The sequence below is a fragment of the Patiria miniata genome, unplaced genomic scaffold (genome assembly GCF_015706575.1).
Source record: "Patiria miniata isolate m_02_andy unplaced genomic scaffold, ASM1570657v1 HiC_scaffold_12, whole genome shotgun sequence".
Classification (NCBI taxonomy): domain Eukaryota; kingdom Metazoa; phylum Echinodermata; class Asteroidea; order Valvatida; family Asterinidae; genus Patiria; species Patiria miniata.
The window spans coordinates 1,483,095-1,507,331 of record NW_024037050.1 but is presented as its reverse complement, the minus strand read 5'-3'; the positions used below and the strand labels follow the sequence as shown (position 1 = coordinate 1,507,331).

Below are 24,237 nucleotides of genomic sequence, written 5' to 3'. Positions count from 1 at the left end.
AAACGCAATAACTTCCAGAAGTTTGATAATTCATGCTTTGGGTCACTAGATGAAATGGTGTTTTTATTTTAAAATGTAGTTAGTGTTTTAATTCTTATTTTCGAAAGTGAAAAAAACCCCAAATTTTATTAAAACGTAGCCGAAAGGCAGACATGCAGAAAAGCAGAAATTGGAACTTCGGTAGAAATTAGAGAGAGCTCCACCCTCGAGGCGAGTGCAGTGTTTGTGTACAATTAAACTGGGTCAAGGGACATGCGCAGTAACTTACACGGTGTAAAAGAAAAATCATGGCTCGTTGCTGTTCGTTCGGCGTAGGCCTTCTGCAACTGCAAGTAGTTTAGACTTTGCGTGTTGTCAACACCATGAATTCTGGGCAGGTAGAGGTTTCAATCCAGCGTATGTATTTGTTTCATAAATAATCGAAATTGGATTTCAGTGTAGGCCTAGTTATAGCCCTACCTCATCAAATAATTTAAAGTATAGTTGCCCAGTTTTCGGACACATATGGGCTAGCAGTTTTTATTCCGCACAGGCGGCCTACCCGGCCGAATAAAGTAAATAAATAAATAAATAAATAAAAAACAGTTCGAATAAATGGGTATATTTATAAATGGTTTGGCTCCTGTATCTATCATCTTCAGTTTGAAAGTTGATAGGAGATCAGCGAACCTCAGTTTATTTTTACTTTTTTTTTAGGCCCATTTTATTTTTAGCTTGTTTTGTTTTCAATGTTTGATGTGTTTGAACTTAAATTGAACTTGTTTAAAAAGCCGTGAACTGGTTCCACATTTTTTGTGTTCTGAATCCGGTAGATCGTATAGTGCCCTCATGCACGTAACAAGTTAGCCCCATAAATGTGGCCTATTTACTGGACTGCCTCCGTAAACATAGGCCACACATCCACATGTACAAAAAACGTGTCGACTTTGCCAAATTTTGATTTTCACATTTAGGCTTACTTTTTACGGTTTTTTTTGCTTTAGAAGCATTCTCACCCTCTATATAGGCTAATCAGAAAGTGCTGCCTTTTTCAGATGTCCATTTTTCGTGAAATTTCCGGATACATTTGCACACGTTTGCGTATCAAAATTTCAACATGAAATTTCACAAAAATTAAACATCTGAAAAAGGCAGCACTTTCTGATTAGCCTATATAGAGGGTGAGAATGCTTCTAAAGCAAAAAAATCTACAAAGTAAGCCTAAATGTGAAAATCAAAATTTGGCAAAGTCGACATGTTTTTTTGTACATGTGGATGTGTGGCCTATGTTTACGGAGGCAGTCCAGTATTTAGGCCACATTTATGGGGCTAGTAACAAGTTAACCCCACTTGTCATGCTTGTGTGGCCTAGTCCCAAAATACTGGACTACCTCCGTATTTACTTCTGAAATCAGAAGGCTGCTGTCATTCAGCCTTTTGAGAGCCTTCTAATTCGGGGGTCAGCACTCTATGGCTTTTGGAAATGCCCTTTGATAAACGAAATACCTTTGTCTGAAATTCCACTTTTTGAAACACAAATCTACCAAAAAGTTGAGCTTGTTGACCCATAACTCTTAAATATTTTCACATGATTGACAGGATCATAGGACAATTTTTTGGGTGGAAAATCTGAGTTTTTACTCACCAGCCTCGCGTTGCCGATCCGACGAATACAGCAGGACAGTTCCTGCTAGTTTAGGTACGTTGCACGTGCACTGATCTTCGCGTGACCTCAGCAGGTCAACTCTACATTCGGCTTGACCAATTGGGATGGAGGGGAGATTGTATGCTTTGCATCGCGAAATGGTACAGTGAAGCCCTCTGCAGTGAAGTGCGCGCTCTTCATCCGCGGCCGCGTATTGCATCCGGGTACTTAACAGAGCGCCAAAGATTTTGGAATGACAGGCAACAGCCGCTGTGCGCTTTGCCAATGTTGACGCACGCTCAGTAAATGACTAAAGCTCTTGTCTGGTTCCCTGACCCCATTGGCCTTTTGACTATAATTAGGGTTGCTGGGAAACAGTATGGTAAATATCACAGACGCCATGCTTTTTCAAAACCGTCTGCATTCTTTGACGAATTACCATGATTTTTGGATAACTAGACCTCTGAAGGTACCGAATTTAACGGTTTTGTGCTATTTAGCAGTCATACTAATAGCTGGATTGCTTTTCTTCTGACAAAATAATTTCGATTTTTAACTGATTTTCGGCTCCCCTAGCAACGGGGACGCTCCGCGTTTATACCACAGGTGGATGTGTGACGTTAAATACGGAGGTAGTCCAGTATTTTCGTCACATTTATGGGACTATGTGTGGCCCTGTATTGCTACGCTGTACGTTAGGCCACACGTCTGGTTTCCCAATCTACTGAGGAGTTTAGTCCGAAACTTGCACATGAGGACTCCAGAGAGATGTCTAAATTTCTCAAAAAATTGAAGAAAGATTACCTTATCTACCCGGAGGGCAAAAGACATCATAGAATACAACAGTGTGCAGTGGTATGTAAAAAAAAAAGGTGCGCCAGGCTTTGGACTGAAGTCCTCAGTAGGTTGGAAAACCAGGCGTGTGGCCGAACATACAGTGCAGCAATACCGAGGCCACACAAGTGGGGCTAGTATTGAGTAACAAGTAGGCCTACACCATCTGACCATATGAGATATTAGACATTGGAAACACGTAGCACTTGATGACATACTAGTCCGAGTAACTTGGACCCAACTTATTGCCTTTTCAACATTCAGACATGGTCTGGCGATGGTAGGGTCCAAGCTAATCCATATATGCCGAGCAACACAATTTTGTCCTTGACCCAACATTGCCCAACAAAAACATCAGATTTCACCCTCAAAATGGCCTACAAATTACTGGATACGACACATGAGGTACAAGTAGACATCGATGTAGTTGTACTGAAGTTTACTTGGGATTCGGTTACCGAGCGCGATGCATCGATTATTATAAGGAGATGACTGGATCACGTTTGTAAACACAGGTGCATTTCGAACGGTAAAAGGGAGTCTGGAACTAGCTTGAACTGGTTTCCACCCATAAAAGTTGCCCTAGTTCCTGACTCCCTAATATCATTCAAAATGTACTTGTGATTACAAACGTACAAGTACGACCAATCAAAGTAAAAAAAAAATGGGGGGGGGGGGGAGAGAGTTCTAGTGCCCCATTACTTGGTCTACATGTACCGGTACATGTAGGTAGGTATGATGATGTACATGTAGCTTTGGAAGTCCTACTTACGGTTGCACAAACAGCCATCGCATTGAGAAGCTTTGCATGTTATGTTAGTGCTACAACTGGTTATCCTGAATGCATATTTGTCAAAGACTAACAGTCTGTGTGTTTATATTCAAAGCATTTAGAAGATTGCTAACCTACGTTATCCGCCTTTAGCATATCATTATTGAGAATTCTCTACTTTGTTGACAGTTTTGTCATCATATTGGCAATATCGACTCAGAAAAAAACCCAGTACATTGCAGTATTGCCAGTACTATCAGGCATCAAAATGTGACTTTTATCCTCATGGTAGTTTTTCTCTCTTTCTCTTAGTCAATATGGACCCTATGGATGATGTTCACATCTGTGGAAGATGCAAGGCGCAGTTTACATCAATAGAAGCCTTCTTCGGTCATAAGAGGTCAGGGTGCCAGACCCAGCAGAACTCTCATTTGCCTGTTATAGCCAATGTGTTAAAAGCAGCCTCATTGGTGTCCATACGTCAGTCTGGTGATGTGATAACTCCAGTGACGACTACCAGTGGGCCTGCCTGCACCCCTTCCACCACCACCGCAACCAGAAAACAAAAGCGAAAACCCATTCTTTTGGCGACATCACCTAAGGTTGCTCAACCAGCAGCACCTACATGTAGCAATGCCGCTCCCACCCAGCCCTGCGACATAAGCACCTCTGCACACACCGGCCAAATTTTGAACAACTCGGCTCCCTTGTGTATTCCGGGGCTTCCGCAAACCGGCAGTGTTGCGTTAACACCATTTACAGCTGGAGGAAATAAGGGGACAACTGGAAACTGTAAAAGTGCTCAAGGCACCACTGCTGGTGGTAAAAAATCCACTGAAGTAAAGAGTAAGGCAAAGGGTGAAAAATGCTATAAGTGCCTCTATGAAGGTTGTGACTTTGCAACCGCACACTTGAAAGATATCATCCGTCATAAGAGGATACACACGGGTGACAGGCCTTTCACCTGCAGCTTCTGCCAGCACCGTTTCACACGGAAGGACAAGCTCCAGCTTCACATTCGCATCCACAACGGGCTGAAACCGTTCAAGTGTGAGGAGTGCCCTTACGCAGGCCGGGACAGTGGTAGTCTGAAGAAACACATGCGTACTCACACCAAAGAAAGACCCTTCAAATGCCAGATCTGCTCTTATGCCAGCCGCAACTCCAGCCAACTGACTACTCATCTTAGGATCCACACAGGGGACACGCCGTTCCACTGTAAGCAGTGCTCTGCCAAGTTTAAAATTAAGACTGACTTGCGGCGTCACATGCGAATCCACACAGGTGAAAAGCCGTTCAAATGTTCCCTGTGCCCTTACGCCAGTGCACTGAACAGTAATCTGAAGTCGCACATGAAGAACAATCACTGGAGGGAGAAGAATTTCCAGTGCATGGAATGCAACTTTACGTGCTGCACCAAGAAACAATTACGGCAACATGAACGCACTCATCCCTCACAGAACCCAATCAAGTGCATGGATTGTGACATCCTCTGTCAAAACAAGAGGGCCTTTCGCAGACACAAGCGTGTGCACAGCAAGGAGACACCTCAAAAGTGCCCCCACTGCTCTTACAAGGCCAAATATCACAGTCAGGTCGCCTGTCATCTTAAGAAGCACCATCCTGATCTTGCAAAACAAAAGCAGCCAAAGAAAGCGGTCAAACGGAAAAAGCCATCGGAGGCTGGCAAAGTGGAAAGGAAGAGAAACCCCAAACCATCGACAGTTCAGCTGAATGGCAAGAAGCCATTTGTGTGTGATAAATGCACAGATTCTTTCATGCGGAAGGAGTCCTATATGAGTCATATGAGACAGCACCAACAGGACACACCCACCATTGAAAGTGCAGCATTGGCTGTGCTGCAGCTGCAGCAGCTTCCCCCGCCACCGACAACATGCACAGTGCCAGCTTCCATACCTGACCCATTTAGGCACACAGCTAACCCAAACCAGAACAACAACAGCATCTTCAGCGAGGTGAGTCCGAGAGCAAGTTCCTGTGCCAGCGATATTGAAATGCTCTTGAGTGTCATAAACTCTCAAGCACCTCTTCCTTGTGCTCTAGATCCCAGCACAGATTCTACAAATTCCATGCAGAAACAATCACTTGGAAATCCAACCCAAAATGTGGTTTCAACGCAGTTACTTCATACTTCTGCCCCAGCTGTTTCCCTTCCGAATGCTTCCAAGCATGGTCCCTCTATCAACACTTACAGTAACTCTGACTTTCCATCTCACTCCATCACCATCATCCAGCCAGAGCACATTGAAGGTGACGAGGTTACTCTGGAAGTTATTTCCCACGAAACTGTCACTGAAAGCTCCAGCATCACTCCAGAGCCGGCCAGTACTGGCTACAACTTCTCAGGCAAGCCGATTGTGCTCAGACAGCTTCCTGCCGTGAGGAATCCACAGTTTCTTCAGTTCCCACAGTGCCAACCACCACCTATCCAGCCAACCAATCAACAGCTGATACGTACCCCAATGAATCAGTCCTCACCCCAGTTGCCGGTCCCTGTCGGCTTAAGTGTAGCCCCCAGAGGTTTCCTTCCTCAATTCAATAGAACCCCATTCTCTGTTCCCCATTCGCATGATGTTGTTGGTAATCCGACTTTGACCCAGAAGTCCCAACCACAGGGGTTGCCCAACCCAACAAACCCACAGGGCTTTCTTCAACCGCCATCAATGCACCAGTCACTAACACAGCATGCTAGCAACATGCCTTTACTCAGTGGTTTACTTCAGTGCACAACGGCATCATCCACCATTCCTGAAATTTATCACCTGTCAACCACATCACAGCAAAATGGTTTAACTCATATGAACCAGTTTCAAACAGGTCTGCCTCAGCCACAGGCATGCACAACATTTTCCACCTCCAGCATGTTGCCCCCCACCAACATGCTACAAACGGTGACCAAGTTCCCCTTGCAGCATCCTCACGTTGATAACCATGGAAGCCAGCTGCACGTCATGTCGCAGCACCAAGTGCAGGGTACCAAGCAACCTCAGCAGATGTCTGTGCAGGGTGTGGCGCCAGCTCCACTCATGGGTGTGCCTCCCCCGATAGGACCGCCTATGTCCATCAGAGCACTCACGCAGCATGTAACCAACCTTCCACAGCTGGGTCTGCCACAGCAGCGGCAGCCTGGAGAACCGATCAGACATCAAACTTTACCTCCTCAAACGAGCATCCTTCACGTGCCACAACTGGCTCCCATCTCAGCCTGCAATACCCTCATGTCACCCAGTGCCATCACAGACATTAATATCTCATCGCTCAGGGTCAAGAATCAAGGAACTATCATCCCAACCGCCCAGTCAGCCACTTCAAGTGCTATCTAGATTTCTGCCTGGTCGTCTGCAGTCTTGTGTGCGCAATGTTTATCTGGTGAGTAAAATCTGATTTTGTGTATGTGTGTGTGTGTTTGCTAATAATGTAGGGTTGGGATTCTCATCGTATCACAGCATAAAGTCAAGGAAACCATGTTATGCTTCCTATTACAGTACATTGGAAAAAAATAATTGTTATATCGTGTGCTTGGATACTGTCATTTCATTGGTCTAGATCGGCCACGTGCCTGGTTTATAAAAACGCATGTCACACACGTACTCGGGGTGATATCGCACTGGGTTCATTGTGCGCGTTGCGCGCGCGTGTGGAACCTGCCCGCGCACTAGTTTTGCGCAATGAGAACTGCAACGTCAAATGCTCAGTCTCATGTCGGACAGGACATCAAAACCTTCAGTTATCAAAGGTTACATCACAGTGATTCAATTTATTTCTCACAGAGTAGGCCTAAGTTACAACCATTTATCTTTTTGAGTTATTGGCACGATATAATAAAACAATTGTTGACTGCTGTGATGAGGGATATGCCGTTTTCAACCCCCTTGGCTGCTATGCGCCCCTCGGGTGTCAGAAACGTCATATCCCACATCACAGCAATCAACAACTGTTAAATACAAATGTATAGGGTGGAGTGGTGGAATTTTTTAAATAAGTTATTTAAAAAAAAAGAATTTTGCTCTTAATTTTTATAGCCAGAAAAAAAAAATAGGTGGGATGATGGTCGATTCATTAATTTTTTTTTTTTTGGGGGGGGGGGGGCATGAATTCGTAACAGTTAACAATAGCATGTTAACCTTCCCTTTGCTTAAGAGGTCACCAATGGTCAAAATTTTCTTCCTCACCTCCTGGCCTACTGTGTACAAACCAATGGGGGTCTTGACCAATATTGACCCAAGTAATAAGCAGGCTGACAATGCATGTTTCCATATTAATCAAAGCAGTTCTGCGTTTATGGTGTGGCAAGACTGCACTGATGATAAACTTGCATAAAATGAAATAAAATTTCAAAAAATGCACTACTATATCTGCAATAATGTACATCTGGTCAGGCTGACCAGGCCAAACCGACCCGAAACATTATATAAACCAAATCCGAACTGAAAACTGATTTGAACTCCACAAATTGGATTTGAATTGGATTTGAACTCCAACCCAACCCGACAAAATTTCAAGCAAAAACCAAACCAAGCCGACTGAAAAAACCTGAATATCTGGCTTGGTCAACTGTGTCTGCTTTTTGTGCCTAAACGTTGTCTCTCAGTATTAAATCATGACAGTATGGTAAAGACCAGCAACGTTGCCTACTGGTGGGCCCACACGTTATCGACTGCTTGATAGACAACAAACCACATGCACATTTGTGCGGTGGGTTGACGTTGGTCGCTCTTCAATAAAAGTCACTCTTCAATAATGTTGCACCACATGAATTTCCGAACTGTTTCGATTAATTTCGGTTTGTTTTGGGTTTTTTACAAGATGGCTTAACTGACCCGACTCGACCCGACCCAAAGTCGGTTTCAGAACTGCCCGGTTTCGGTCGGGTTTGCAGAACATTATTCTGCAATAACTAGGGTGAGGGTAGCTTGAAATTTCCAGCTTACTAGGCTCATGACGTGGCGGGGGAGATCAGCCAGTAGAGCTGGAATTACTTCCCTGACGTAGACGGTGGTTTTCAATTTTGGGGCCGATATTTTCCATGTTCGTTCAAATTACAAGCAAAAACTCACCTAAGACAGCAGATTTATCCTTTATGCAGCGAAGGATCCACTGAAAATGAGAATACGATCAAGTCGAACCAGATAAAAAGAGGTATTTTCGGTGCAACTCCGGGTGTGTACAACTGTTCCCCGACCAAAAGAATCTCCTTTCGTTAACGTTCACATGTGAAGCGCGCCGCGCCTGGGTAAGGGACATAGCCTATCATATGCGGGGAAAAAATCGCATTCGAGATCAGAACAGCCAATCACAACGCGCCTTGATTATTTATGATGAGTACGACATCCAACAGCCGAGGATCAATGGACAGTACTGTGTATGCAGAATGTACATAATGACCCAACGGCTGTTAGATGTCCTTTCGCCAGATTGGCCAGACTCACATCAAGATAACCTTATTTAAAGAAAAATTACAATTGTGGGGCTGATAAACTACATGTAATAGATGACAGACACCTGTTGAAAATCAGCTTATGTGAACAAGTGTGGTTCTGATTAAACAAGGGAGGAATTTAACAAGTTTTGAGGGAGTTTCTCAATATTTTGGAGAGTATACTCTGTCCATCAAGAATGGACAGAGTATATATATGTCCCAAAAATATAACCAACATTTCTTCACAAAGACTTTTCCCCACAGTTTCATCCTGCAATTCTTACTTTTGTACTTATTTCACTGTGCAAAGGTTCAAGTTATTTACTTAAAATTGTTGATATTTTATTCAGTTTTATATTTCATTTAGTGAGCTAGCTTTTTTTTGGCATTCTGTGCATTATCTTTAAGAACAATGATTACTTTATGACTGTGATCAGTGAATTTTGAAGGAAACAACATTGTGGAACACAATGATTGCACTAGGCCACAAGAGGGCGCTAGTTACAGTGGCCATTAACAACAGTGCACTGCAGAGTTAGGCAGTTACCCGTATCTGTGCTGATCCGAATACCAAATACTCGGTGACTAGTTAGGCAGTTTCCCTTAACCATTATGGTTTGGTTTCAAAAGGCGGCCAAATGCCTGTTGATTGTATTAGTTCACACTGTATGATTGCTACTGTTGACTGTCTGGTCAAGTAGATTGAGTGCATTCCATACTAGTGTGAAAATACGATGAAAAGATAAGAAAAAAAATCATGTGTACCAAATGCATAGATCACAATCAAGAAACAGGTGATATTTTTCAAGATAAAACAATGAAAACTGCAGTCGTAATAAACGCCACAATTAAATTCTTGGAACATTTATTTAAAAATAAAAACAAGTTGGATTAAAATATAATGACACAGTATGGCTATAGATCATTAAAAAAAATATAGTTGACTTTGCAATTTCAGGAGTCAAGTTTCATTTTGACATCTTTCAAACAAAAGTTTGACAATTAATTCTTAAATATGCAAGCATGTAGCTTTCTCCAGTGAAGAGTGAATTCATCGTTTTACCAGGAGAGTAGTACAAATCTTTTCTGGATGTTGTAATAAAGATGCATTTTATGTATGGCCATACAGTTGTGAAATATGTTTCCGGATTTAACAAGGGAAGTTTGCACAGGATTTTCAACAGGAAAGCTTGAACTATCATTTTGTTAGTTTCCTGTCATTTTAGGTCACTCTGGCCACTGTATTTTTTGTTAACTAGCATAGTATCACTTGCACTTTGACTTTATCAGTACCTAGCATTACGATATATATCTCGGCGGATGTACAAAAACGAATTACATTGTGGTGTTATGTACATTGTCCTTTGATAAGAGTGTATAAGGTAGTTCACCAGATAAGAGCTGTGTCTGTTTTGTAAATGATTTTCCATTTTCTGTTTATTTGCTCCATTTATTTCCATCAAATGCAGTGGATTTTATCGTAAGTTAAATGAGTGAGTACAGTTGAATCTCGTTAGTACAAACTCTGTTAATACAAAATTCTGGTTATAACAAACATAAAGTCTTAGTCCCGACTGTGCATTTATGTACACAATGAATGGGACTCTCTTCCGTGAGGTTGGGTGCCTACATGTATACTATGCAGTTATTAAGCCTAGGATGTCTCCTGGGTTATTGATAGGGGCTTTTGTTTATATCCAGAAAATCAGATTTCTGGGCTCCATTTCATGGCAAGGCCATTATTTGTCTTGGTTGAGTAGGATTCCATGACGGTGTCGAGGCAGAAACTGTTGGGATTCATTTCAATCCTGGTTATCTGAAGATTTCTTTTTTGGGGGGGGGGGAGGAGTGACAGGCCCCCCCCCCCCTTCATTTCAGAAAACCAGCAGCATCTTTGTTGGAATGCTTAAGTTACATTTTTGTATATATGTGCTCATAAGTTGTCAGTTTGTTGTCCAGCCCTGTCAATGTAACCAACACCAGTGCACACAGACGGCTAGATTTGGTTCATTTGCTCAAACCACTCCATCATAATTTGCCATGATATCCGAAACCAACCCCCCAAAAAAGGCAGAGGGAAAAAAAACAGAACACCAACAATCGCCAACCATCATCCCTCTCCGACCAAGACGCACGAAAAAAAAATACTAACCGCAAAAAATCGTTGTGAATATCGGCCGCTCTCCTTGTATAAATTTGCACAATTGTATTGCGTTCCCTGGTAATGACAAGCCAGGGCCTGAATTCATTGGCCCCGTTTTCTCAGATTGCTCCACCAAGAAAACGATACAGTCGTTTGCATAGTTACCCTCAATCCCCAGAAAGCAATTTTAGAAGTTATGCTGCAACTTGGCGCACCAGGACAAGTTTCAGTTTATTTTTCCCCCAGATAAGTTGCCAGGACATATACCACCCAATCATTTTAACTACATTTTTCCTAACTGTAAACAATCTCCCTGCCCATTTCATAGGGGCTTTTGTCTGTGACTATCCATGCATGCCCCAAGTTTCTTGGTTTTTTTTCTGGACGGCATGTCTGGATTCATTTTGCTCCTTTCATTGAAGAGAATCCCTGGAAAAAAAATATCTGCAGAACTGTATATTTTCTTATTTTGCAAATTGATCCATTGTCAATATGGCTCCATTACGAAGTGTGTATATGAATAGTCTTGGGTTGTTCTGTGTAGTGCTTTTTTTTTTTTTTTACTTTTTATTAAACTCTCGATCATTCTCGGCAACACTACTAAGGGAGGCTAGGAGACTTAAAGGAAACAGTCTTAAATAATTGTCTTCCTTATACGTGTCTCTGTCATTGTTCTGGAGTTAATTTTTTTAATCTCGGGCAGGAGCTTCTACATGTCACTTGGTGGTCAGTTGGTCTGTCGGTCAGTCGGTCTTTCTCCGGAAAATTGACCAAAAACAGGCCCCCCTAAGTTTCCAATAAAATTTAACTACCAACTGACCAAACAATGACCAAATGCAATGTCGTTGTCAGTAAAAGCACTTTTTGCGAAAGTTTTAGGAACACGCCCCTTTGTCTCGATCGATGCGCATGCGTGCCGTCTATTTTGCATATGAAGCGAGACATTCCAGAACCGGGCCTGAGCTTATTGTGCACTCGCGCTTGTTTTGATAAGGGTCATAAATGATAGATTTGTACAAAATGGTAAATTTTTAGAACAAATTTAGCATATTTGATATTTAGTTTGTCATTTTTTTTTTTTACTGAAATGTCATTTTAGTTGTAGAATTGTGCGCTTCATTTTGTTTTATTTAGTAGTAGTTTATGTTTTTCTGTTATTTTTTTTCTTTCTTCGTTTGTTTGGTGAAGGGGGTTGATATTTAATCATCTGTACTATTTTGCCAGGTAATCTGTTTCTTTCTGTAGCCCAGAATGACTATTCACAATGTATACATACATTGATATAAATTGTATACATTTGAGGAAGGAACAGGCTCAATGTATTCAGGAGAAATATGATTCAACGAGTACCGAGTACCATCCACTGCAAATATTTGCTGACTGACACTAAATCATGAACATTTTGATGTCTCGTCCAAGATTACGTGGGTTGCTAACTTACTGCATCCACCAGGATTAATATCCGGCTTAATTTCCCAAGAGACGTGAAATAAAAAAAATAATAATAATACTAAATAAATAAAAATGGACATGTCTAGTTGGATAAATTTTAATTTGAGTGGATATCACAAATATTCATAGATTACTCCTTCTTGATGGCTATCCGACAAATGTCACAGTTTTTTTTTTGTCCTCCTCAGGTTCGCAAATTTCAAAGTCATTATCGTGATGGATGAATATTAAATTCCCTCTGCAGGCCAATATGAATATTGCATTTTATTTTACAATGCCAACAGATTTGCCCAGGGTCAAAATCAATATTTCATGTATCCAGTGAGTTGTTGGAGGTTTTTTTTTTCTCTTCCCCCCACTTATTTATCTAATTTAATTTGCCCGCACGCTCTGAGCGGTATTTTGGAATGACACACAACAATGTGAGGTGGAGAGATTTGACATGATGAAGATTGCTGGAAATTGAAAGTCATAAACTCAACTGGAATTTTAGTGCTGTGCTGTGTAAATGTCAAATCGCAAAGTTCAACATTGGCTTTGAACAAGGTTGGTTGGCTGGGGTGCCTGAAGTTAGATAATAATCTTGTTTTTTTGGTTTGTTGGGATGTTTTTTTTGGTTTGGGAATTATTTTTGGGGTATATATATTTTTTTTTTTTGGGGGGGGGGTTCTTCAGAATTTGGTGACAAGAAGTTCAGGGACCAATTTCTTGGCTCTGCTATTAGCTACAAATCCCAGCTTACTGTAGCAGAAAATGGGGAGTGTGGCCTATAGTGGTAAGGGTTCGCGACTCATGATCAGAGGGCCAGGAGTTCGAATCCAGCTGCTGACATATGTTGTGTCCTTGGGCAAGCCACTTAACCCCCACTTGCCTCTCTCCACCAAGGAGTATATAAATGGGTACTGGCATTAGCTGGGGAGTAACCTGATGGACTAGCATCCCATCCAGGGGGAACAGAAATATTCTCAGTCGTTTCATGCAACCGAAACGGGAGATAAACGCTGCGCCTGCCTGATGGGTCCCATTGGCTTGTGACGGACTTTACTACTTACTTACTGTAGTAGAATATTCCATGCTTACGGTTAGCATATTTCAAGGTTTTTTGAGGAATTTTGGCTCAAATGCACATATGCGTATATCCTGTAGCTATAGGATTCTGTGCTTACAAAAGTTGGCACAGAATTTATTTGCTAGCACTGTCAATACGGAATGGTGAACTGATCATTCTGTGGTAAAGCAGGGATGTACCAGTAGTCCAGTCTGTCACAAGTCCGTCACCAGTCCAGTCACAAGTAAATCACAAGTCCATTCACAAGTACAATGTAACAGTGGAAGAATAGTCACAAAGGAATGTCATCGTGAAAGCTGACTTGAACAGCTTGTGAGTTGAGTTGGGACTGGAGGACTTGTGATGGACTTGCAGGGACTTGTGATGGACTGGACGACATCCCTGGTGGTACAAGCAGAGCCATGATATGCACCCATAGTTGTCAGGTCATCACAAGTCCATCACAAATCATCAAGTCCCCATTCAAGTCACAAGCTATTCAGGTAAATTGTGATGGAAGAGTTTCTTCACCGTTGTTCATCTGGTGTTGTTTGTAACCTGAATTGTGACTTGACTTGTGATTGCCTTAAGAAACTGGTCTTAACCCTTGCAGTCTTAAGCATTGTAACCCCCCCCCCCTACTTCTACTCAAACCCCTCCCCTTCCTCCCTCAGCCACACAATATTCTGGTGTAAAGCAGGTGGCCAAATGTAAATACATACATGTGCTTGGTTCTCTTCTTTGACACGCTGTCAAGAGTAGCAGCACGTACATGTGCAGTCGTTATAAACCCCGTGATGCGATTCTGTGAGCGTGGACATCTCTGTCACTTGCCACACCTGGCATTTCACATCTCTGTCTCGCAAATGAGCGTCCGATCACAAATGTTGTTAACTGGGTCAAGTTGGCATTTGTTAGTCAAAGACACGGGCTGTTTGGTTACACATGTATGTAAATGCATACAGTCTTCAGTATGTCTTGGAAACCCCCCCCCCAAAAAAAAGGTAATCTTGCGTCTCATATCACACCTACATGTGTATTAAAGCATATAATTGCTGCAATTTATTACATTTAATAACATTGATTATTTTCAGATGATGCCTACTGTACTTGAATATACTTTAGGTTGCCATATGACTTTTAAAAACATGTGCACATGTATGCAGTAACTACGAAAATAATTAAGTACTCCTTTGACAAATAATGAATAGTAGGCCTTTCCAAGGACTAGCATACGTACAAGGTGTCTGATGTCAAGATGTCATTAATAATACATGATGAATGGTGGAATGATATATTTTGTGAACATGATCGTGATCCCGTGGGATTTTGTCCCACGCAGGTCTTGGGTGGTCCCTGGCAATAATGCAATATCTCTGTGGTCTGGGGAAGGTCACTCGGTTTAAAGATTTGGTAATTTATGGGGGCGCATTTGTTTATGCAGTTTTGAGTCTGGGCAGTGATTCTTGTCATATTTTTTTTTCAGCCTAGTAATATCTGTAGCTTGGAGGTCCAGTATTGGCTAGTTGTGAAAAACACAGAGTGGCCTTCATATGGGGCCTTGGATTTTGTTTGTTTTGTTTTATGGGTGGACAGATCAGTAAAAAATGTATGCACACTGTATGGGAAGGTTCACTGAAACTTAAGGTAATATACAACATGTGCAAACATCAACAAAACAAAACTACCAAATTATTATGAAATACCTTACTTGACTACGAGTGAATAAAAGTCTGAAGCATCCTGTGAAATCATTTCCTTTGTGCATTTTTGGTGCAGAAGCAACACAGAAGAAAAGCATATTTTCAGAGGGTTGAGAAAGTCCTAACTAGAAAACAAAACCAAAAGTTTTTCCATTTTACATAAAACAGTCAAAATTGAAAATTGAAAATTCTGAAGGGTACAGATAGAGCAACTTCAAGGTTTGGGAATTTTTGTTGTGTTCGTGGATATACAAAGTACTTTCAAGATGCCATTTTCAGAGAAACAACATAAATTCAGCTTTATTTCTTTCCCAGGAGTTGTACCAAGCAGTGTTTATGTCTTTGTAATGACCTGTATCCTACTTCCGTAGCAGTATCTTAAGCACTGCTGCAAGTCACTGGAAAAAAAAAATGAAGAAGAATAAACAAAGCGTGGCAAAAGTACCTTTCATCCTGTCAGGTTCAAATGTCCTTTTTTTGTGACGGCCTTCGCAGCATCTTAGCATTTTATACTAGTCATTTTTTTCCTTATTTTCAACAGCCCGGTGTGTTGATCATTCACACATCTATGACCTCCAACAGCCATCATCGCATGACTTTTATGACTGATGGATTTTTGTTCCCTTCAGTTATTCCTCTTTCCTCTTCTCTCTCACCCCCCCCCCCCAATCTCTCCTCTCTTTCGTGAGAAGGGAGCGCTGATGTGGAGCGATAAGTCTCTCCTCCTTGCACTGTAACACTCGGCTTGCCTCCAGCCATATTTTCTGATGGAGAGGTCCGGCATGTATTAGTCGAGATCAGCTCAAGTGCAAGCAATGCTCCGGCTCAATCAATTCTCCCATGATGATAAAAATCATGTTGCTATTTCCATTGCCCGCGAGAAAGGGATTACGCACTATGGATCTAATGTTTGTGTGCATGGACAGCCGCACTTTTCTTTTCTCTTCACTTCACTTTTCTTTTCTCTTGCTTGCCAATATCCCCCCCACCTTCCTCCTTTCCCCCAAGTAACGATCGGGCTGCTTGCGCGATAATTTTTCTGTCAATTTTTGGCTGCGTCATTTTGTCTGCGATCCCACCTGTCTGCTCGTGCCAATCGGTAATGAGCCGGAGGGGCAATAATGCGTTTTGAATCACGCGTCATTTTTTTTTTTTTTACCACCGCCTTGCAGCCGTCCCAACATAAACTCTGCCCAACGTGTTATCACAAGCCACATTTGCCTCAATCCACCCCATTTTTTTCCTTCTCCCCCTTTCTCCCAAGAAAACAGAAGCTTCTTCAAAATAATTTTTCTTCACTTGCCCGGTGGCAAACGGCTGTTTTTGTTGTCAATTCGAGCATGCCTTAACTCAAACTCCCAAGTCTCAACAAAGTTTTTTTCTCTCCCCCAGTTTTGATTATTCCGTTATTCCAGCTGGCCATTGCTGTGGGTGACGCTGCTTCTATGAATGATAATTTGACACATGCAAACACTATGCCAATGCTTTGATAAACATTTTGACAAACATTAAGACTATGGAGGACTAGCTTTAGGGATTTTGGGTCCACTAGAAATTGCATGGTTTGGCTGAATTGCATCTTGTTTGTCGAGGAATTTTTACGAAATGAACCAAAGAGCGTTTCTGGTACGTAAATTTTAATTTGAATACTTCACTATGCTCAACATGACTCACAATATTTTTTTATTATTAGCTATGCATTTTACATTACTGGCAGCTATGCATTATATTGGGTTGCTTGAATTTTTCCCAAGAATTTACCTTTATTTTTAAGATCTTGTAAAAAAGACAAATCTGTCAAGTAAACGAAAGAAATATAAAGAAAAACCCAATTGTGCAATTTGTCAATTTTTTGCATGCTTTTGCTGAAGATAAAAAGTTGTTACATGGCACGCATGTACAGGTATGCATGTACCGGTACATGTAAATACCGGTGCATCCTGCATGTATTATTACTCATGTTTATTTGTGTATGTGTCATAAACATTTGCAAAGTTGGTTGCACTTTTCCCAAAAATGTTGTTGAACTATTAATGACAGAGGAAGTGATGTCATATCATGTGATCATGACCAAAAATAGAACATAGATCATAAAAACAGACGACAGTACACTTTTCCTATGTAATTGTTTATAGTTTGTATTAAATTCATACTGTTTTCTGCCCAAGTACCGTATATGTAAGTGCAAAAAAAATCATGACTGTGGGGCACGACACATGGAATGCTTTCACATACATGTAGTAGAAGAAATTGACAATTTTAGCAAAGATAAAATTAAGTCCAGACAGGCTTTCAGTTTCAGGACAATTTTTAGAATTTGAAATTTGTTAGGGTGTTTTTTATGTTTTTGTTAAAAAATTCGGAAAATCATGTTCACTATTTATTTATTTATTTTCTGGTGGGGCGGGGACAAGGGCTATTTAATAATAAGAAGTCTAGGTCCTTTCTCAAAACACCATTATTTTTCTTGTACATTTAGTTGTGTTGAAAACTCATAAAACTGCTACTATATTACAGCGCCACCTACTGGTCAGACTTGCTCAGTGTGGTGAACTGGTGTGTGAAAATGAGATGATGCTATTCAAATGAGATGCTAATAGTATCGGTACAGACACTCCCATTGGCCAGCGGGAATCTTTCGCTCAACCAATCAGCTCCGGCCTCTTAGAACTTGTGACCAGTAAGGTTGTATATGCATACTTGTCTGTGTGTTGGCTCATGAAAAGACCTTGCGAATGAGACACATACATGTACTGGGAATATCAGGACAGGATATATCAGGATATATAGGATATGAAACTGTGAAACACGTTTTTATTTCAGAAATTTCAGTTTTTATGTTAAATAATGTTCAGATATATATGAAAGTTATGAAAGTTGAAATTAAATTTTAATTTCAAAAGAACCAAAATGTCATTGAATTAGGAGTGTTTACAAAGGAACGTTGTTTCAATTTATGAATAGTATTGTTTTAATGTTGAGTTTTGCAGTTAAAATTGTAAAGCACTGAACTATTTCTGGTGCTTAAAAGAAACTTTTTACAGCCTTGCTGGGGGGGGGGGGAGTCTTGTACATTTGTATTCTAAATTGAGATTTAATGCCATAGACAACTACGTTGACAAATCAAGCCAAACCAAGGAAAAACACCCAAACACCTGTTAAAATATCACCTTCTACTTGAACATGGCATGTGGATTATTCCCAGTTGTACAAACTCTAAGTCACTAAATCATTTCAATTTTAATATCCCAGCGAGAAAAGAATCTACTGTGGTCTGGAGTCAGTGACACCTGCATGGTGCATAAAGTTGGGGGGAAAATCAATATAGCTAAATGTATTTATTTATTTATTTATGATGAATACATGTATCGATAATGAGGGGAAAAGGACCATATTAAAGGCATCCGGAAGAAGCATTTGCAGTTATCCCAAAAGCTACCTACCAAATTATTATCAATTATTATAAGAAAAAACTTACTTGGAATAAAGATCGCACTGGTACTGCTGCATTTAGACCAGTCAATTGACTGAAGTTTTGGAAACAGAGAGTATTATCAATGAAATCTTGTTTCGTGATCAAAGGTTGTGTATGGTTTTCAGTGTCTTCTCGAAAAGTGTCACATCCGCTGAGCTGAAATTTCAACAGGTGACTGTAGGTTTTGAACAGTCTTCTTTGGATTTTGAGTGATGTAAGTATTAGAAAGGAACAAAATTCATGCAAAGCAAATTTATGATACCATATGCCTTTAATTTATGATACTATATGCCTTTAATTGGAAAAAATGTTAAAACAAGAACAGTTTGGTTTTGAATTTTAACTGAGTTGCAGGCCTGTGTACTGGGAGTGTACACCCTCCCCCCTCCACCCCCCCCCCCCCCCAAAAAAGTTCCAAATTTTTCACCATTTTTTACCAATGTGTATTTATTTTTTACCAAAAATAATAATCACAATATTATTTCCCACCACATAATAGCTCGAAGATATTGATCATCCACCACCCATTTCACCTAAATTCAGCAGGACAATTGCTAATACATGTATTCTCATATGTATACGTACGTGTTTGAACAGTGCCCCCTAGAGTCCAATAACATCCAACCTCCCACCCGATACTTTTTTTTAGTGAGTTTTAATACCTGGGGCGCCATATTCGGATTGGATGAAACGATCAATATATTGGATGAGAATCAAAACTGGAAGACACTAGACTCAAGCAAACTTACTTCAGCAGTTCAAAAAATCAATTTATGTTCAGGTGCATTTTTTTTTCTTCGAAAGGGAGTGGGGGGGGGGGGGGTTGGGTTCGGAGAACGGGATGAAAGATGCACTCGCCAATAGATTTCATATCAGTGTGAATGTATGACACCGGATAGTGGTAAGGTTATGGCATGTATGTCATTAGGTCAGGAGATCGTGTTATCAGATGCCTCCGAGAGGATTTAGTTTCCTCCCACCGCGTGCATATATATCCATCCTACTGTATAATATTTTAGCTGAAAAGCGGCCAGTGTATCCCCTTTCATAGTGGCAAGTGTGTGTCCGTTGTTTTTCGTATCATTTTTTTCACTCCCCCTTTTTTCCTTTTTTTTTTGACGGTCATATGATAATGGTCGTATTCTGGAAAAAATTGTGTGCCACTTTTATATTGCGGGCAGTGCTCCCTGTTTAAACAACAGGAAAACAGAACAGTTTAAGTTACATTGTTAGGATCTTTTTTCTAAATTGTTCCAATGGTGTCCTATGATTGTGCCTGTACTTTATTGAAAGGATCTGTGCTCAAGGTACCAGTTAGAGTAAGTACCGGTTCATGTACGCAATAATTTAAGCAAGTATTAATATGCTACAGATTTAAATTAATCACATTCAAGCCATGCATTCAAAACAATCAACTGACAAAGTTTTTACTTGTGAATAGAATTACCGAGCTATTAATGTTTTACTTTTTTATTTGAGCGAGGCACTTTTATAAATAAGGACGGAAAAAAAGGGCTTTCTGCTCCCTTAAATTACATTCTATCTGAATTGTTTTGTTAAATTTTAAGATTTACCGTTAGTTTACGTTTTCGGTATTAATAGATTTAACGACCTTTTATTCATAATAATTGAGTCTGTCCATGAACTGTAGAGGGCGCTGTGTGGCCGGCCAGCTCTGTGTGCGGTAAACACGGCATGTGTGTATGGGTTTGCACGTACCGGTACATGTACTGGTACACTGTATATGATGCGAAGTACCCAAGAATAGGGCTGTGCATCGAAACTGGGTACTCAAATACCCGAATGCTCATGTGATGAACTGGTTCCAGATTTACAGATCGGGTACCCGTTACCAACTTTTAAAATTACTTTAATAGTAACTTCTCAGGCAATGAAATAGAAACGTTTCGAATGTCATTTGTGAGGAATTTTCAAAATGAAAACCAGGCTGCTTGGAACAACAAAGCGAAAGTGACATATGTACATGTATCAACATAAAGCTATTGGGGCTTTGGGGTTGGGTTTCTTTAACGGATACCTGGCCAGATACCCGTGGTTTTTTTTTCAATCGAATACCCGGTTCTCGTACTACCCGTCAGTGCACATCGCTACCAAAGAATAATGTTATTGTGATTGTGCACAAACCTGTAGCATCTCCATGTGAACCCCAGCCATATGGAAGCATTTCGTTCTAGAGTTTTTTCAAATTCTCGTTTCGTAACCATTGATGGAACACCTGGACACAGAGTTCCTCGGATTTTGTTGGTAATCAGTAGGCCTTAGAACTCTGAAATGGTGTATTGCTGTCGGTTGATTCTGTTGGATTAAGCAAGGGGCAGAGAGGTAACCCAAGGAGGGTCATGGTTACAGACCTTATGCATTGCAGGTATGGATACGGTATCTCAGAGGGACAGGGTGTTTTTTTCCCACGGCGGTGTGAAACACGCTGTGGGCTTGAGCTGCTTATGTTGGTTGGTTGGTGGACACTTTACTCGGCCATATTGTATTCAAACAACTCAAGTATTACAGCTTTGCAAGTATTACAGCTTTGCATTCGAAGACCAGTTTTGCAAATACTGTTGCGCATGCGTCTAATTTGCATACTTTTTGCATATCATATCACGTCCCATTCCGTTTTGTTTTCTGTACTCTCAAGGTAGCGGTACGGCCCGGGTGCATGGACGGTGCCATATAGCCGTCTTCACACGTTACCTCGCTGCTACCCGGCCGCCATGGGTTGTACCACTTGGTACGTGTTTGTTACAGCAACAGTGAATGCACAAAAGGTTTACTCATGCGTATCCAAGCGATATAAAACCATTGCCATCTAAAGCCGGCCTCAGGTTGACCTTGCGACGACACAGATCAGTCGACGACTGACTTTTCATGATCAAGCTGCGCCTGAGTTACGACCGACCGTCGGGAACATTTCAGTCGCCGATAGTTTTTGCAACCCAAGTGTAACTGCAATATTAGACCATAGGAATTAGTCGGTGCTCTAAAAAATCAACAGTCGCAAGAGTAGAAACATTTCAACTTCTACGATGATGTCGCGACGTCGTCACGCGTCCTGCACGCATCAAGTTCATCCTTTTTCATTGCGTAGCCAATCAGCACACAACACTGGTGCTCCGCGTTCTGCGCAACATAATGCAGTACGCACCATGCGCGTGTCAATCACCATATAAGGAGATTGTTTACTACTACTCGCGAGAGAATATACCATATCATAGCTAGAGGGGTGTTTAAAAAACAGTGAAGTAAAAGTGTTCAATAAAATCGTTAATTGGAAATGTATAATTTTTGACTTGTGTCGACTTTTTGACTCAAAGGTATTTGTGAATGGGAATACAAGTACATTTAAGACCGTATCAGGGGAATGTGCGCTGATAATGGCTCAAGCCGAACTGGCCAAGCACATAATTATTCCCTTATTGTTAAAGAAGTCATATTACTGTCTGATGCTGTGGAATCGTGGTATATCGTCGCGTCTTGGGTGACATGAGCATGGTTGCAATTATTTTGCGTCGGGATGTCGCTTGTTTCAAGAGAATCACACGATTTCTCAGTTTTGTGACTTGAGCATTATTTTTCTGCTTGCTACCCTACGGTTCATCGTGGCGCAAGCAAATCACGGGTCGACCTGAGGCCACCTTAACTCCACCTTAAAGCATTTGGCTATTCTCCCAACCTCTCAGATCATTCAGACTCCACTGGGAGGTTTTTCAAGGATTTTGCAGGAGTGAGGAAGGTAGAGCCAGGCTACTGAACATTACTCGAAAGTTTAAGTATAATGTAGAATGATCCATTGGCTTCCTTCAGAGTGGAGAGGGTTTTGAAAGTTGTTCGAAGGTACATGTACCTAAAAATTAGAGTCCAAGGCAAGTTATGTGCAACTTTGGTTTCCGTCGCTGCAGGAATTTGAGAGATTCAAGAAGGTTTAGAGAAAAAATACTTAATGGACATTTACCGGTAACTATATTCTGTCTTACCAGACCAAAATCTCACTCAGTACCTTTTCACATACGTTTGCATGCCTCACATATGTACGTGTCCAGCCAAGTCCACATCCACAAACCAAAATTTCTGGGTGTTATTTTTTTCTTCAAAGGTTACACATGCAGAAAACACCAGTTAGTACTTGTTAATGCATGTCTACCCTGACCTTACATCATTTTTGTTCCCTTCACGGTCCTCCTGTCCTAGAGTGACGAGAAGCCATCACAAATCTCGCGAGCAAACAAGGCGTGAGGAAACCACACGGCGCAATTGTCACAGCGTGAAGTCAGGCCATCTTCGTTGCATTATCTTCCGGTTGGAGTTAACTTTTTTATGCATTTTGATAAACTCAACCCCTCCCCCTCCCTAATTTTTTTTTTTCCTTTTCTGTCCTCTCTCTCTTTGCTTCTCGTGCTCAACCCCTGTGCGCTCCAACAGTGCCGCTAACAAAGGCAGTTCACACTCTGTCGGAGAGGCAGGCTCCACAAAAGTGGAACCCGATTTTGACGATTGGATGATGCGGATGAGCGGGGCCCATCCTTGCAGGAGAATCACGATCTTACCTACAACTCATCAGCTGATGAAACGGAAGACGGCAAAAGAAGAAGAACAAAAAAAAAATTGTCCGAGGGGTGCTCGGTGATGCCCCGATGACATTAACTGATGTTGGGACATCAGGGTTCCTGACATGGAGGGCAGAGGCAATTTCACAGCTGAAGAACCATAACTATCTTGTTTTCCACTTCCCTCGTTTTTGCATATTCTTGTTCAGGCCTGTTGGTGCTTTGCTCTGTACTAATTTTAAGGAGAAATCCTTACCAGCTGGTTTGATTCCCTCTCGTATGCTTTGAGACTTCTGCTGTTTGAGTGTACGCATCTTGTGTTTCCATTAACTGTCCTTGCAACAGTTTGGAAATAGATGTCGTTTCTGTCTGTCAGTCGGTTATACTGTCTAATGGAAGAGTTATTTCTAAAATGTGATAGGTCCATTTAAAGAAGTGACATTTATCAAAGAATTAAAACAATATAACAGCTGTTTCTAAACTTCATTTTGCCCTGTATTGTCTCTCATTGTCTTTCTCTGACAGGATAGTTTTGTGGTTTACCTTTATTGTCTTTATATTACAAATGTAAGCTACCCCACTATACCTTAAGTTGCAGGTGTGGTTATGTCCATTTTAACGATGTTTGTATCAAAACTCCTTAGAACAAGCATATTTTTTGTGTAAAGCCTATTGTTGGCTTGTCTGCATCTATCTAAAAATTCTTATTACCTCCACCAAGGAGGTTATGTTTTCATTGGATTTTGTTGGTTGGTTAGTTGGTTGGTTTGTCTGTTAACACGATAACTAAAAATGTTATGGACAGATTGGCATGAACACCTTTTTTTTTAGGGGTTGTCATTGGTACAAGTACAAATCGATTAGATTTTGGAAGTGATCCGGATCTGGGTCTGGAACCAGGATTTTTTAAAGTATTCCTCACCATTTATGCGAGTACAATGTATTTCTTTTGGGTGTACTGACAATACGGTGGGGAATTGTTTAGCCTTGATGGAGGTTTGTGCTCTCTGAGTGCTTTCTAGTTTCAGATGTGAAATACATTTTTAACACAATTTTCTGTATTTTACAGCAAAGCACTGTTTAACTCCACTCGTCTGTAGTACTGCCTTTTCTTGCAGTATGTGCTTCCCATGCCGCATAGAAATGTAGTGGTTTTTTTGGGGGTGGGGTTTGGTTGGTTTTTT

The 24,237-nt window shown here is 41.1% G+C and overlaps 1 protein-coding gene across 2 annotated transcripts; it reads left to right on the top strand.

The window, feature by feature from the left end:
• Window positions 1-261: 261 nt before the first annotated feature.
• Window positions 262-23,556, top strand: LOC119744765 (RE1-silencing transcription factor-like). 2 transcript variants are annotated; one of them, XM_038220894.1, is made up of 3 exons: window positions 262-377; window positions 3,543-6,620; window positions 22,929-23,556. In XM_038220894.1, exon 2 carries the CDS (start codon window positions 3,548-3,550, stop codon window positions 6,572-6,574), a length of 3,027 nt encoding a protein of 1,008 aa, XP_038076822.1. In that variant the 5' UTR covers window positions 262-377; window positions 3,543-3,547; the 3' UTR covers window positions 6,575-6,620; window positions 22,929-23,556. The 2 variants fall into 2 exon arrangements, with proteins under 2 accessions (XP_038076822.1, XP_038076812.1); XM_038220884.1 differs by having other exon boundaries at window positions 262-396.
• The last annotated feature ends 681 nt before the right edge of the window (window positions 23,557-24,237 follow it).

Bases quoted from the DNA above. Each gene is read 5' to 3' on its own strand.
- LOC119744765 (XM_038220884.1), top strand. From the start codon at position 363: ATGAATTCTGGGCAGGTAGAGGTTTCAATCCAGC. The intron at 397-3,542 runs GTATGTATTTGT...TCTTTCTCTTAG, and splicing joins GGTAGAGGTTTCAATCCAGC to TCAATATGGACCCTATGGAT.